General features: G+C 41.6%; 1 protein-coding gene across 2 annotated transcripts in view; it reads left to right on the top strand.

Annotated features, from left to right (window-relative positions):
• SUMF1 (sulfatase modifying factor 1) overlaps positions 979–16,272 on the top strand; it is a 90,581-nt gene continuing 75,287 nt past the window's right edge. The window contains 2 exon segments of one of the 2 annotated variants that reach the window (NM_001244932.1): positions 989–1,276; positions 15,798–15,971. In NM_001244932.1, the coding sequence (NP_001231861.1) occupies positions 1,007–1,276; positions 15,798–15,971 (444 nt within the window). In that variant the 5' untranslated portion in view covers positions 989–1,006. 2 annotated transcript variants of the gene reach the window in all.

The following is a 16,272-nucleotide window of genomic DNA, read 5'->3' as shown; positions in this document are numbered from 1 at the left end:
AAAACAGGGGTCCTCAAACTTCAGTATGCTTTAGAATCATCTGGAGAACTTGTGAAAAGTACAGATTCTGATTAAGTATTATATTTCTAACAAGTTCCTAGCTGATGCTGATGCTGCTGGTCCAGGACAACACTTTGAGGGCCACTGCTGTCCAAATCCCACAGTCTGGATTTCTCTGTATCCCTTGGTGAGTGGTTTTCAACATGTTCATCTTCCATTTTCCTGTTAAGGGAAGGTTAGGGAATTGCCTACATTGCAGCCTAATAGTTTAAAACTCAGGGTTTGGGAGTTCCTGTTGTGGCTCAGTGGTTAAGGAACTCGACTATTACCCATGAGGATGCAGGTTCGATCCCTGGACTCGCTCAGAGGGTTAAGGATCCTGTGTTGCTGGTAACTGTGGTGTAGGTCACAGCCACAACTCGGACCTTGCACTGCTGTGGCATGGGCCGGAGGCTACAGCTCCAATTGAAGCCCCAGCCTAGAAACCTCCATATTCCTCCGGTGCGACCCTAAAAAGGCACCCCCCACAAGAACCACCCCCCCAAAAAAACCACTCAGGGTTTAAATGTATTGTTGGAGACCCTGTGCGGCTGAGTTTCAATCTCATTTTTTGACATTTATTTGCCATGTGATCTTGGCACAGATCACTTAATTGTTCTGTGAACCCAATATTCAGGGTCCTTGTGAGGATTAAATGAGATTTCAAAAAGTGAACTGCTCACCTAGCATTGGTTCCTGGCACATAGCTAATGTTCAACACACTCGATTATAACTTTTCAACCAAGAAATAATAATGCGGCACACAGTCTGCGGAAGGCCATGACTTTTTGAGTTTTGTTGTGTTTTTAAGTCAGCAGAGGCAAAGAGGAGGGCTCTAAAGGAAAGGTACCTGGAGAGAATTATACAAAGGGCAGCTCTCAAGGCCAGGTAAATCAGCCTAGGTTTTGGGCCCTTTAAGGAGGGCGGGGCCACGTGACCCACAGGGTCACATGGCTCGCGGGACAACATGGCTGCGCCCGCGCTAGGGCCAGCTCAAGGAAGCTTCGCTGGACTCGGTCTCGTCCTTTTGCTGCCGCTGCTCTTGCTGCTGGGCGGAGTGGCAGGAGGCGAAGAAGCCGAGGCTGGGGCTGGTGCGGCGTCCCTCGCGGGCTCGTGCGGTTGTGGCGCTCCCCAGCGGCACGGGGCCTATGGCAGCTCAGCGGCCGCGCAGCAGTACTCGCGGGAGGCGAACGCCCCGGGCCCGGTCCCTAGAGAGCGGCAGTTCCCGCTCACGAAGGTGCTTTTTGGACTCCCTGACAACGGGGGGAGTCGCCGGGTTCTTTCACAGGCTTGGGATGGGTAAAGCAAGGGCTCGGAGGAAGGCGAGTAAAGATTATAATCACACTTCAAATCGCACACCTTGGTGAGGAGTTTTTCCTCCTCTCCTTGGCGCACAATTTGATGAGTTCTTCCTCCTTGACCTCTAAAATGGCTGGGCCTCGGGGCTCTGTGTAATTTTTGGAGTTAGGAATTTAGTGTTAGGATAGTTGTCTCTTCTTACCTCTTATCTACTGCATCCTCCTCCATCCACCCTTTCCTCCCCATGAGGTTCTCAGAGTTAAGTCAGATAGCTATGGGTTTAAGTCTTGAGTACCTCTCGTTAACTGTGAAGGAGTTAGGACACTGGGTCTCAGTGTCTCTGACATTGCTGTATGCTTATCGGTAGTCTTTTGTAGCAGACTCTGGTTCCTCAGGACAGGGACTTATTTATTTATCCTTATTTATCCTCCTGTCCCTAGCACGTGGGAAGGACTAAGTAAACAGTAGTTGCTTTATTACTATTATTTATCTATACCATCCAGTGCCTGGATGTATTATGACTAGGATGTGTATATAATAACATTAATAGTAACTACTACTTATTTCACACTATATTCTGGGTATTTTGCGTATAGGTGTGGTTGTGGAAACAACTTAGATCTTATGACTCCTAAAGAAGTGCTCCTTCTTTTTGGTCTTTTTTTGCCTTTTCTAAGGCCACTCCCTTGGCATATGGAGGTTCCCAGGCAAGGGGTCTAATCGGAGTTGTAGCTGTCCACGGACACCACAGCCAGAGCAACTCCAGATCCCAGCCGCATCTGTGACCTACACCACAGCTCACGGCAACGACGAATCCTTAACCCACTGAGGGAGGCCAGGGATTGAACCCGCAACCTCGTGGTTCCTAGTCAGATATGTTAACCACTGAACCAGTACGGGAACTCCTGGTCTTTTTTTTTTATGCTAGTACATCCTTTCTTTTTTTTTTTTTTTGGTCTTTTTGTTATTTCATGGGCCGCTGCCGTGGCATATGGAGGTTCCCAGGCCAGGGGTCGAATCGGAGCTGTAGCCTCTGGCCTAAGCCAGAGCCACAGCAACTCGGGATCCGAGCCACTTCTGGGACCTACACCACAGCTCATGGCAATGCCGGATCCTTAACCCACAGAGCAAGGCCAGGGATTGAACCCGCAACCTCATGGTTCCTAGTCGGATTCATTAACCACTGAGCTACAACGGGAACACCCATCCTTTGCTTCTTTTTCCATCTCACTTTCTTTCTTGTAGGTTCATTCTGACCAATTTTCAAGACTTAGATCAGAGGTAACATCCTCCTACAGGCCTCTTCCCTTCCTTCCTCTTCTGTATTTCCATATGCTGCCACAGTAGTACCTGTTTACTGTGACATGCCAGTTACTAAATATATTTGTATGCTGGTGTCTTTCCCCAACCAGGTTGTGAGAGTGGTGGGGTCAGGTCCATAATTTTGTGTCTCAGGTGTAAAGTGTGAGGAAGTTGGTAGCTGGGCTTCTTCTTGTTTCTCCATCTTGTATAATTACTGGTTGGTTTTTAAAAAATTTCCTGTTGTTCCTCAGGGGATGCCCTGCATCATTAATGTTTGTGTTTTGTGTGGTGGGGAGCCCTGGTTACAGTTGTAGTGTGTATTGGCCAAACTTGATTTTAATTCCTCTTTAACTTGAATGGTAATTGATAATCAATTTCCTGTTTCTGCAAAGAAATCCCTCTGTTATCTGCTTCGTAACTAAAAGGATAGCTGTCTTATTTGCATGTACACTGGTCTGTGTCAAAATTTTGCCTAGAACCTTCTGGCCAGTACTGAACTTTCTTCATTTTAAGTGCTCCAGTATCCTGTTGATTCAAGAATGAGCTATAGGTGCCAGTATTTTTAGAACTACATTTGTAAGATATACATATTTTTCATCCCTTTAGAGTGATTTCTTGTCCTGATTGGGTATCATATGAGTCACCTTTGGCCAGTTTGTGCATTTTCTTTCTTTCTTCCTCCCTCCCTCCTTCCCTTCATTCCTTCCTTCCTTTTTTTGTATATGTGCATTTGTTTTACGTTCATCTTCACATGTATTCAGTTTCTATAATGTTTGGCGGTGTCCCAAGTTATTAGTAAACTAGCATTTTCTGAGAACACAGCTCACAAAACTTCAAGGACTCTTAAAACTTAATGCACGAACCTCAAGTAGACGTCTTATCAAGACAAAAGGTAACATAGAAGGCTGTTCTTTATCTCTCTGTTTTCCTTGATCTCAGATGTTTTAGTTCATGTGCAGATGACTTTGGTCTAATTCTGACACTTAGCCATTTATTCTGAATTCATGAAGTTCAGTATTATGGGAGGGGTACATGGTCATAGTGATAACTACCCAAGCTTCCAAATTTTCTATATTTTTTTTTAAAGATTTTTTTGAGCTGTTTTAGATCCGCAGCAAAATTGAAAGGAACATAAAGAGATTTCTCATAAACTCCTTGCCTGTACACATGCATAGCCTCCCCCTCATTATCAACATTCTTCACCAGAATGGGCCATTTGTTGATGGACTTACATTGACATGTTGTAACCACCTGAAGTCTATACAATTAATCCTTGAACACTGTGTGGATTAGGGACACAGGCCTCCTGCACGATTAAAAATCCATGTATAACTTTACAGTTAGCTCTCCATATCTGCTGTTCCGTATTCTAGGAGTCAGCAAACTGCAGATAATGTAGTACTGGAGTACCTATTGAAGAAAATCTGCATGTAAGTGAACCTTTGCAGTTCAAACTCATTTGTTCAATAATCAAATATAATTTACATTAGGGTTCTTGGTGTTGAACATTTTTCGAGTTTGGATAAGTGTATAATGACATATATCCATCATTATAATATCATACAGAATATTTTCACTGCCCTAAAAATCCTCTGTGCTCTGCCTGTTCATCCCTTCTCCTCTTCCCCAGGGGCAACCACTGATCTTTTTACTGAATTCGTAAGTTTTGCCTTTTCCAGAATGTCATGTATTTTCATCATATAGTAGTAGCTTTTTCAGATGGGCTTCTTTCACTTAGTAATATTTATTTAAGATTCCTCTGTGTCTTTTCATAGCTTGATAGCTCATTTCTTTTTAGTGCTGAATGATAATCCATTGTCTGAAGGGGCCGCAGTTTGTTTATTCGTTCACCTAGTGAAAGGCATCTTGCGTCTTTCTCAGTTTTGACAGTTAGAAACAAAGCTGCTATAAACCTCTGTGTGCACACAAGTTTTCAACTCCTTTGAGTAAATACCAAGGACTGTGATTGTTGGATCATATGAAAGAGTATGCTTACTTTTGTAAAAAAGCTGGTAAACTATCTTCTAAAATGGCTATTCCATCATGCATTCCTATTAGCAATGTAAAAGAGTTCCCTTTGCTCCACAGCCTTGTCAACATTTGGTGTTGTCAGTGTTCCAGATTTTGGCCATTTTAAGGTGTTTAATGGTATCATTTTAATTTGCACTTTCTGGTTGACTTGCTGGGCATCTTTGCCAACTGTATGTCCTCTTTGGTGAGGTTTTTAAGTCCTTTGGTCCTTTTTTTTTTTTTTTTTTTTTTTTTTTTTGCTTTTTTTGGGCAGGTTTTTTTATGGAGATTCCCAGGCTAGGGCTTGAATTGAATTGGAGCTGTAGCCATCAGTTCATGCATGCAACGGCCACAGCAACTCCAGATCCGAGCTGCTTCTGTGACCTACACCACAACTCACAGCAATGCCGGATATTTAACCCACTGAGCGTGGCCAGGGATTGAACCTGCATCCTCATGGATACTGGTCAGATTCGTATCCCCTGAGCCACAATGGGAACTCCCTTTGGTCCTTTTTTGTTTGCTTTTTTTTTGTTTTTTGTCTTTTTAGGGCCGCACTTGTGGCATATGGAAGTTCCCAGGCTAGGAGTATAATCAGAGCTGTTGCTGCCAAAGTATGCCAGAGCCACAGCAACACCAGATCTGAGCCGAGTCTGTGAACTACACCACAGCTTACGGTAACATCAGATCCTTAACCCACTGAGTGAGGCCAGGGATTGAACCTTCAACCTCATGGTTCCTAGTTGGATTCGTTTTCAGTGCACCACGATGGGAATTCCTGATCTGTTTTTTAATCACATTGTTTATTTTCTTATTACTGACTTTTATGGATTTTTTTTTTTTTTTTGTCTTTTTGCCTTTTCTAGGGCTGCTCCTGCGGCATATGGAGGTTCCCAGGCTAGGGGTCCAATCAGAGCTGTAGCCGCTGGCCTACGCCAGAGTCGTGGCAACTCGGGATCTGAGCTGCGTCTGCAGCCTACACCACAGTTCACAGCAACGCTGGATCCTTAACCCACTGAGCAAGGCTAGGGAACGAACCTGCAATCTCCTGGTTCCTAGTCAGATTGTTAACCACTGTGCCACGAGGGGAACTCCATTTTATGGATTATTTATTTTGCATAGCATTCCTTTATTAGATATGTCATCAGAGGATATTTTCTCCCAGTCTGTGACCTGTCTTCTGAATTTCCTGACTTTGTCTTTTAAGAGTGGTTTGTTTCTAGATTCTTTTGTTTGTTTGTTTGCATGTGGATGTCCAACTATACAGCATTTGTTGAAGAGACTGTCTTTGTTCCATTGTATTGCCTTTGCCCTTTTGTCAAAGATCATTTGATTATGTTTATGGAGGTCTATTTCTGGTTTCTCTCTGATTTTCCATTAACCTATTTGTTTGTTTTTAAACCAACACATGTCTTGGTTACTGTAGTTTTATAGTAAGTCTTGAAGTCTCTCTCTCATACACACACACACACAAAATCACAATTACATGCAAGCATCATTATTCTATAGTGACATTCTTTTCGGGGGAGTATGTACAAAGGACTTGGAGAGGAACAAAGGATTCATTCTTTCTGGACGAGTCTGGAAGTGCTCAAAGAAGAAGCCACATTAGGTTAGGCCTTTGAGGAGGTATTTTCAGGAGTTGAAGCTGAAAGGGTAGGTTAAAGGATGTTGCAAGAAGGAACATAGCATGAGTATAAAGCATTGTGCAAGTGCCTGGTGTGTTCTGGGAAATGTATGTAGTTTAATGTTTCTGGAGGTGACATTTTAACCCTTTATAATGTAACACTTTTTAACTGTGAGTCTTCTAAAAAATATTTTAGGAGTTCCCATGGTGGCTTAGTGGAAACCAATCTGACTAGCACCCAAGAAGATGCAGGTTTGATCCCTGGCCTTGCTCAGCGGGTTAAGGATCCGGCATTTCTGTGAGCTGTGGTGTAGGTTGCAGACCTGGCTCAGATCCTGCATTGCTGTGGCTGTGGCGTAGGCCAGCAACTGTAGCTCTTATTTGATCCCTAGCTTGGGAACCTTCCATATGCCGTGAGTGTGGCCCTAAAAAGACAAAAAATTTTCTTTTAAAAATTAATTTAATGAGCACTTGGCAAGATGAAGGACACAAATAAGTAAATAGCACTGGGCTTCACCCTCAGGGAATTTTCAGTTTCACTAGAAAGTTATACCTGTAAGAATTGTCTGGAAAACAGTCTAGATATTTTCGAATTTTACTTAAGTTCCCTCTCATTAAAAAAATACACAGTTCTCTAAAAAAATACAGTTCTCATTGAAAAGTGTTCTGTACAGCTTATTATAAGAGGTAGCAAAATGTTTTAATCTCCGTGTATCTTAAGAGAGTTGTTTGAAAAGGCATTTAGGATGGTGAAATGATAAAATTGTACGTGGTACTTCTGTAAGTTTGGGTAAAGTCAGTTGGTTTTCTGTCTGAGGGTATTTTGATCAAGTATTACTTCCCCAGGTGTCAAGGCACGATTGAATGCCATCTCTTCTGTGACATCTCTCCTCCAGCAAGGAGCAGTGTTTCTTTCCTCTCAATTCCCATACCATTTTGTCATTATCTGATGGAAACTTGTATATTTTTTCAAGTAATGTTATTTGTATAATTATTTAATATCTCATGTCACAAGGGAAGCAATTTTTGAGACCTGTTTTAATTTCTGTATCCTCCAAATGCTTTACACTTTTAGGCATTGTGTAACAGTTTCTGGAATTGCCTGTTACCTTTTTTTGTTGGCTACAATATTGAGAATCTGCCAGGAGAATAACGGTATCAGATACATTTTTTTTCAGATACTTTTAAAAGTCGCCTTTAGATAATGCTCTTTCTGCTGTATCTCACCCTTCCAAAAAATCTGTGAGATAGTTCCACCCACTTTAAAGGTGTGACACCTAAGCCTTTTTAGACTCATAAAGGCCAGAGCTCGAAGGAACTTTAAAATGTCATCCCATCCATGGTTGGTGTCAGTAGAGTGAAAGGATGATAGAGACAGACAAGCCCTGGATAGATCGATCGATTGTTGCGATGGCACTCTGTGGACTGATCTGGGGAGCTTGCTGCTCTTGTTTTTCACCTGGCTTGCTCCTGAGCCTTTAGCATTTTTTTTTTCCTTTTTTCACTTTTTAGGACCACACCTGTGGCACGTGGAGGTTCCCAAGCTAGGGGTCAAATCAGAGCTGTGGTTCCCAAGCTAGGGGTCAAATCAGAGCCATAGCCACAGCAATGCAGGATCCGAGCCATGTCTGTGACCTACACCACAGCTCATGGCAATGCCAGATCCTTAACCCATTAAGCAAGGCCAGGGATTGGACTTGCATCCTCATGGATGCTGATCAGATTTGTTAACCACTGAGCCTCGATGGGAACTCCTAGCTTGTTCACTTAGGTTTGAGGAGAATAAAGAAGGAAAAAGGAAAAGAGCTACATAAAAGAGTTACATATAAGCTTATTTGTTTTTTGTGTGTACAAGAAAAATCCCACAGTAGCAAGTGAAAACTGGCTTAAACTGATTTTAAAAAAGTAGGGGAGGGGAGGTTCATGCAGGGACATGGCCCCATACACAGCTGGACCCAGGGCATCGGACAGCATCTCCAGATCTCTGTTTTTGGCTCTCTCGGCAGCTCTTCTTTCTTGTGTGTTGGCTTCATTTTCAGGTAAGATCCTTAATGCTACTGATAAAAGAGCAGGAAGGGACAGGGAGCTTTTCTTTCCCTCACAGCTCCAGCAGAAATTATGAGATGAACTTTGATTGGGTCATGGGCCCAGCTCTAGTTCCATCTCTCTTATCCAAAGAATGTGATCATTGGTGAGGCCCGAGTTCCTGGAGATGAAGCAGTTGTACAACTCCTCCTTAGTCATATGTTCTTAGCTGAAGAATTGGTTTCCCGAGGGATGTCAGATGCTCGGACAAGAATGGGGATGAGTGCTAGGTGGGCAAAAATAATAGATGAGGCCTGAGTGTGTAGCCCAAATACGGTGCTAGTGATAATAGAGTCACTTCGACTTTATGTGTACTTTTGGCTTGCTTGGGGGTGGCAGAAACTGTGGTGTGGCAGAGAGTGTTTGAACTCACTTCTGAGGAGAAATGGATTGTGGAAATCTGGACCTTCCTGAAGACTTGATTAAAGTGGTTTTCTTTTGTTTGACACAGGGTCCTGTGGGGTGAGAGAACTGATGCTCCGGATTTCACTAGGATGACATTTTACATTTGTAGGACAGAGACTTCACTTTATTAGTATAAATTGGGAATTATGATCCGGTCAGAGCCATACAGGCTATTTTTATCTGTAGTCTCCAGAATGGAAACTTAGATTATTCAGTGCTGGCTATCTCTGATGGTTAATGAAAGAAGAAAAGGAAGTAGAAGAGGAAGAGGAAGAGGAAGAAGAACATGAAAGCTTTTATTAGATTATTTTAATAGTAATTTTAAGCTTTCATCTGAAGACATCTATGTTTCTGCTTCTTTGCAAAAGCTGCTTAAAATTCTGACTTCTCTCTCAGAACTGAGGAATCTTATGTCCCAGATGCTTGGAGAATAATGAGAATAATGTGTGAACCTAGTTCAGTCTTTGAGGAGAGTCTGTTAAACAGCTTTCACTATGATGCAGACGTGCTATCCATGTCTGGGATGGTGTTATAAAAGAAAGAATTTTTATAATTATTATGAATAAATCAAATGGTAAATTTTTCATTGTACTTCTGATGTCACTGGTTCAGTCAATAGTTTTTTCTTTATCCCCTCCTTCCTTCTGCCGTGAACTATATACTGTATTAGGAGCTAGGGATATAGAAATGAAACCTTTATTTCTGGAACCTGGGGTCTAGGGCAGGTGAAAGTATGTACTCTTTGTGTCACTTGTTAGGATAGAGGGATGTTTTTCACAGGAACCCAAATGAGGGACATGAGATCCGGCCAGTGGAAGGGAAGGCTTTCTGCAGGAAGTGATCCTTGAACACTGATGTTCTTCATGGACAGACAGTACAGGTGGAGTACAGGTCAAGAGAGATGGAGAGAGATGAGGCTCTAATGTTTAGCTATTTTTTTTTTTTTGTCTTTTTGCTATTTCTTGGGCCGCTCCCTCGGCATATGGAGGTTCCCAGGCTAGGGGTCGAATCGGAGCCGTGGCCACCGGCCTACACCAGGGCCACAGCAACGCGGGATCCGAACCGCGTCTGCAACCTACACCACAGCTCACAGCAATGCCGGATCGTTAGCCCACTGAGCAAGGGCAGGGACCAAACCCGCAACCTCGTGGTTCCTAGTCGGATTCGTTAACCACTGCGCCACGACAGGAACTCCATGTTTAGCTATTTTATTTTACCGTGTAAGATGATGGGGATTCCCTGAAGAATTTACGTAGGAAAGTGGTACAGGCAGATGAACATTTATTTTTTTTTTCCTTTGGATAGAGAGTACATTATGTGATTTTAAAATTAAAAAATAATATAAACGGGTGTATAGTGAAAAAGTTTCTGCTTATGTAATAACCATCCCCTCAGACAACCACTGTATGAGTTTCTTGAATATCTTCCCAGAGCAGTATTCTTCAAATGTAAGCAAGTACAAAAAAAATATGTGAGTCTATCTTCTCCCTCACCGCCTTTTCACATGAATGTAACTTACCACGTTTTCTAGGTGCAACTTGCTTTGTTCACTTCTTTCTTTATCCTGATGAGATATCTTCATATCAGTATATTAAAGGTGTCTCTTCTTTCCCCTCTGTTTTCCTTCTTTTTCTTTTCTTATGGCTGCTTGATTTTCCATTTTACAGGTGGCCCACAGTTTAGTCAGTCAACCCCATATTGAAGAATGTTTAGGTCATTTCCATTCTTTTTCTGTTCCAAGCAGAGCTTTAATAAATTGTGTTGGAGGTAGAAGACAGATATTTCAGAAAGTTTAGTAGGGGCTTCAGTTTTTGTTGTATGAATGATTGAATGGAAGGTTGATGGCTTAGGGAGGAGCCAGGAGAAATGTGCAAGGACGAGACTGGAGACAGGGAGACAGCTGTGAAACTATTGCATTTATTTGGGAATAGGAACAGGGGGAGACTAGAGGGGCTTATATTTAGGAGACCCAGCAAATCTAGGTAGTCTCTGTAATGTTGGGACAGGAATGGTCAAGAATGACTTCTTAGAATAATAATAACACATTAGACAATAAAACATTCATTACTTATATGTCATAGATGAAAATAGCACCATCTTCATTGGGAAATAGACTTGAAGGCAACCACTAGCAAAGACAGTGGAAATAGAAAGTGGAACTCAATGATTGTTGATTGCTACTTTCTATTACTCCTGATCTAGTTTTTCTAACTCTTCTGCTCTTATTGCTAAGTCACATTCTTTCTATTCCAACTGGTCATTTCTCCTTGATTTCTTTTTATTTTTACTTAAATAGAGTTTAATTTTTAAAGTCATTTTGAAATATAAAGTTTTTAAAGAAAAAGCTCAAATAAACAAGCTAACTATATATCTAAAGCAGCTCAAGAGAGAAGAACAGACAAGACCTAAGGTTAGTAGGAGGAAAGAAATCTTAAAGATCAGAGCAGAAATCAATGAAATAGAATCAAAGAAAACCATTGAAAAGATCAATGAAACGAAAAGCTGGTTCTTTGAAAAGATCAACAAAATTGACAAACCCTTAGCCAGACTTATCAAGCAAAAAAGAGGACTCAAAGCAACAAAATTAGAAATGGAAAAGGAGAAGTAACAACAGACATGACAGAAATACAAAGGATTGTAAGAGACTACTACATGCAACTATATGCCAATAAAACGGAAAACCTAGAAGAAATGGACAAATTCTTAGAAAAGTACAGTCTTCCAAGACTAAACCAAGATGAACTAGAAAAGATGAATGGACCCATCACAAGAATTGAAATTGAAACTGTGATTAAAAAACTTCCAACAAACAAAAGTCCAGGACCAGATGGCTTCACAGGCGAATTCTTTCAAACATTTAGGGAAGAGCTAACACCTATCCTTCTGAAACTATTTCAGAAAATTGCAGAGGGAGGGATACTCCCAAGCTCATTCCATGAGGCCACCATCACCCTGATACCAAAACCAGACAAAGATACCACAGCAAAAGAAAACTACAGGCCAATTTCACTGATGAACATCGATGCAAAAATCCTCAACAAAATACTAGCAAACAGCATCCAACAATACATTAAAAGGATTGTACATCATGATCAACTGGGATTTATCCCAGGGATGCAAGAGTTCTTCAATATGTGCAAATCCATCAGTGTGATACACCGCATTGACAAACTGAAGAATAAAAACCATATAATCCTCTCAATAGACGCACAAAAAGGCTTTGACAAAATCCAACACTCATTTCTGAAAAAAACCCTTCAGAAAGTGGGCATAGCAGAAACCTACCTCAACATAATAAAGGCCATGTATGACAAACCCACAGCAAACATCATTCTCAATGGTGAAAAGCTGAACGAATTCCTGTCGAGATCAGGAACAAGACAAAGATGTCCGCTCTCGCCACTATGCTTCAACATAGTTTTGGAAGTCCTAGCCATGGCAATCAGAGACGTAAAAGAAATAAAAGGAATCCAAATTGGAAAGGAAGAAGTAAAACTATCACTATTTGCAGATGACATGATGCTATACCTAGAGAATCCTAAAGACTCTACCAGAAAAGTGTTAGAGCTCATCCATGAATTTGGCGAAGTCGCAGGATACAAAATTAATACACAGAAATCGATGGCATTTCTATATGTTAACGATGAAAGATCAGAAAAAGAAATTAGGGAAGCAATCCTGTGTACCATTGCATCCAAAAGAATAAAATGCCTAGGAGTAAACCTACTTAAAGAGACAAAAGACCTGTACTCTGAAAACTATAAGATGCTGATGAAAGAAATCAAAGATGACACAAACAGATGGAAAGATATACCATGCTCATGGATTGGAAGAGTTAATATTATCAAAATGACTATACTACCTAAGGCAATCTACAGATTCAATGCAATCTCTATCAAATTACCAAGGACATTTTTCACAGAACTCCAACAAAATATTTTAAGGTTTGTTTGGAAGCACAAAAGACCCAGAATAGCCAAAGACATCCTGAAATAGAAAAACGGAGCTGGAGGAATCAGGCTTCTGGACTTCAGACTATACTACAAAGCAACAATCATCAAAACCATGTGGTACTGACACAAAGACAGAAATATAGATCAGTGGAACAGGGTAGAAAGCCCAGAATTAAATCCACACACCTACAGCCAACTAATCTTGATTTCTTTTTTTCTTCCTTGGGTTGAACTTTTGTTTTGTAGATCAGAGATTTGACAGTTCCTAAGCTGCTGAGAAGTCAGTAAGTTAATTCTTCATCAAATGATTTCAAAGCAAGATGCTGTGTTTGCAGTGTATATTCATTTTATTTTATTCTATTTTATTTTATTTTATTTTATTTTATTTTATTTTATTTTATTTTTTTGTCTTTTTGCTATTGTTTGGGCCGCTCCCGTGGCATGTGGAGGTTTCCAGGTTAGGGGTTGAATTGGAGCTGTAGCCATTGGTCTATGCTGGAGCCATAGCAATACCGGATCCAAGCCGAGTCTGCAACCTACACCACAGCTCAGAGCAACGCCAGATCCTTAACCCACTGAGCAAGGCCAGGGATGGAACCTGCAACCTCATGGTTCCTAGTTGGATTTGTTAACCACTGAGCCACAACGGGAACTCCTGCAGAGTATATTTCTGATGGATGGTATGATTGGGTTCCTTTTTAATAATTAAGATATAGGGAGTTCGCATTATGGCTCAATGGTTAACGAACCTGACTAGCATACATGAGGATGAGGGTTTGATCCCTGGTCTTGCCCAGTGGATTAATGATCTGGTGTTGCCATGAGCTATGGTGTAGGTTGCAGATGTGGCTCAGAGCCCAAATTGCTATGGCTGTGGTATAGGCAGTAGCTACAGCTCCCATTTGACCCCTTGCCTGGGACTCTCATATCCTCAGGTGTGGCCCTAAAAAGAAAAAAAAAATTGAGATATAAATGACACACCATAAAATTTGACCTTTTAATGTGTACAGTGTTTTTCTTAAAGTACAACCACAAGGTTGTACAACCATTTCAGGACATTTTATCACCCCAAAAACAAACCCCATACCCATTAGCAGTCATTCCTTATTCCTACCTCCCTGCAACCTCTGACCATCTCTAATCTACCTTGTGTCTTTGGGTTCACCTCTGGACATTTCATATAAATGGAATCATACAGTATGTGCTTTTTTTTAAGGTGCACCTACAGCATATGGAATTTCCCAGGGTAGGAGTCGAACTGGAGCTACAGCTGCTGGCCTACGCCACAGCCACAGCAATGAGGGATCCGAGCAGTGTCTGTAAACTATACCACAACTCACAGCAATGCTGGATCCTTAACCCACTGAGCGGGGCTGGGGATTGAACCTGCATCCTCATGGATACTAGCTGGGTTCTTGATCCATTGAGCCACAATAGGAACTCTTATGTGACCTTTTTTTGAGTGGATTATTCCATTTAGTATAATTTCTCAAGGTTCATCCATATTGTAGCATGTGTTGGAACTTCATTCCTTTTTATGGCTGAAGTGTTTTTTATGGATGTATGATATTTCGTTTTTCTGTTTATCAGTTGATAGGTTTTCAGGTTCTTTCCAGTTTTTGGCTATTATGCATAATGCTGCTATGAACTTTCATGCAGGTTTTTTTTTATGAATGCATGTCTTCATTTATCTTGGGTGTAATCCTAGGAGTGGAATTGCAGGATCATATGGTAACTCTTTATATAGTGTTTTGAAGAACTGAAAGATTGTTTTCTAAAGGGACTGCATTATTTTGTATTTTTACCAGCCATGTGTGAGGGTTCCAGTTTCCCTATATCTTTGTCTGTTTATTATCCATCTTTTGGTTTATAGTTGTGCTAGTGGGTATGAAGTGGCATTCACTATAGTATTTTTTTTTTTTTTGATGCCTTTTGTCAAGTGGAAGTTCCTGGGCCAGAGATCAATCTGAACCTTAGTAGTGACCTATGCTACAGCTGTGGCAATGCTAGATCCTTTAACCCACTGTGCTGGGCCAGGGATCAAACCTTCATTTTGGTGCTGTAGAGACGCCACTGATCCCCTTAGGACACAGTGGGAACTCCAAGTCTTGCTGTAGTTTTGGGTCACATTTTCCTGGTGACTCATGGTGCTCAGCGTGGACCTGCATTTATTAACCAAAAAATTTGTGGTGTGATCCTCAGATCTTATGTTCAGTGCTGGGAAAACAGATATGAACATGGCAGCCTCGGTTGCTGCCCTCTTGGAGTTCAGAGTTTATGTGAGACAGTAGATAGGGTCAAAGTAATTGCAATTAGAGTTTTAATAAGGCATTAAATAAAGACAATACATGTTCCCTTAGTAAACTTTTTAGGTGTTTCTTTTAAGTCTTTTCCATTGTCATTGGGAACCTAGATTGACTTAGTACATTTTTAAAGATATATATGGCTTTTTTTTTTTTTTTTTTCATTTTAGGACTGCACCTCTGTAATATGCAAGTTTCCAGGTTAGGGGTCTAATCGGAATTGCAGCTGCCAACCTATGCCACAGCCACAGCAATGCCAGATCCAAGCCATGTCTGTGACCTATGCCACAACTCACCACAGCGCTGGATCCTTTACACACTGAGCCAGGCCAGGGATGGAACCCACATTCTCATGGATGCTAGTCAGGTTCATTACTGCTAAGCCATGACAGGAGCTCCGTATATGGCATTTTAATATTTGCTTCTAAAACTAATTTAAAAGAAATAACGTAGTAAAGGAAAAAAGGTATACAAATGTGTAAAGAAGTGGAACATTCTCCCTGTCTCCAGCCATTAGTAGCCTGGTGACTTGCTCAAGACCTGTTCCCGTGGCATGTGTAGATATGTATTATGTAGAAGTTTGGCTAAAGAAAGTACCATCCTAGAGAATTTTCACTTCTTTTTGTGACTAGTCATTCACTGAAGAGTGGAGTGGTTTTACTCACTTGACGGTGATCTTTGCGGCGGGGGTTGGCTCACTGTTGGGTGCTCGCCGTGTGCTGGCTCACTCAAGCTGTGATGGCTTGACTTCCCATGTTTCCCCTTTTGCTGCAGATGGTCCCCATCCCTGCCGGAGTCTTTACAATGGGCACAGATGATCCTCAGATAAAGCAGGATGGGGAAGCACCTGCGAGGAGAGTTGCTATTGATGCCTTTTACATGGATGCCTATGAAGTCAGTAATGCTGAATTTGAGAAGTTTGTGAACTCAACTGGCTATTTGACAGAGGTAATGGGGACGGGAGGGGGAGGAAGAACTCCATCCTTTGACCGCTTCTTACTTCGTGCCCAGCATGATGCTAAGCACTTTACAGATATTTCATCTCGTTTTTGTTCTCATAGCTACCCAGTCAGACAGGTTATTTTTTCTTGTGGCAAACTGGGGATTAGCAGAGTGCTTTGCCTTGAGTCCCACAGCTGGTTCATGGTAGAGCTGGGATTCAGGCCTGGCCAGTGTGTCTCCAGGACCTGACTTTTTAACCATTATGCTCTAGTGTGTGCTTTAACTTGCCACAGAGCACCCCTGTCCA

The sequence above is a fragment of the Sus scrofa genome, chromosome 13 (assembly GCF_000003025.6).
Source record: "Sus scrofa isolate TJ Tabasco breed Duroc chromosome 13, Sscrofa11.1, whole genome shotgun sequence".
NCBI lineage: Eukaryota > Metazoa > Chordata > Mammalia > Artiodactyla > Suidae > Sus > Sus scrofa.
The sequence above is the reverse complement of the archived record's forward strand: the minus strand, read 5'-3'. Positions and strand labels throughout refer to the sequence as shown.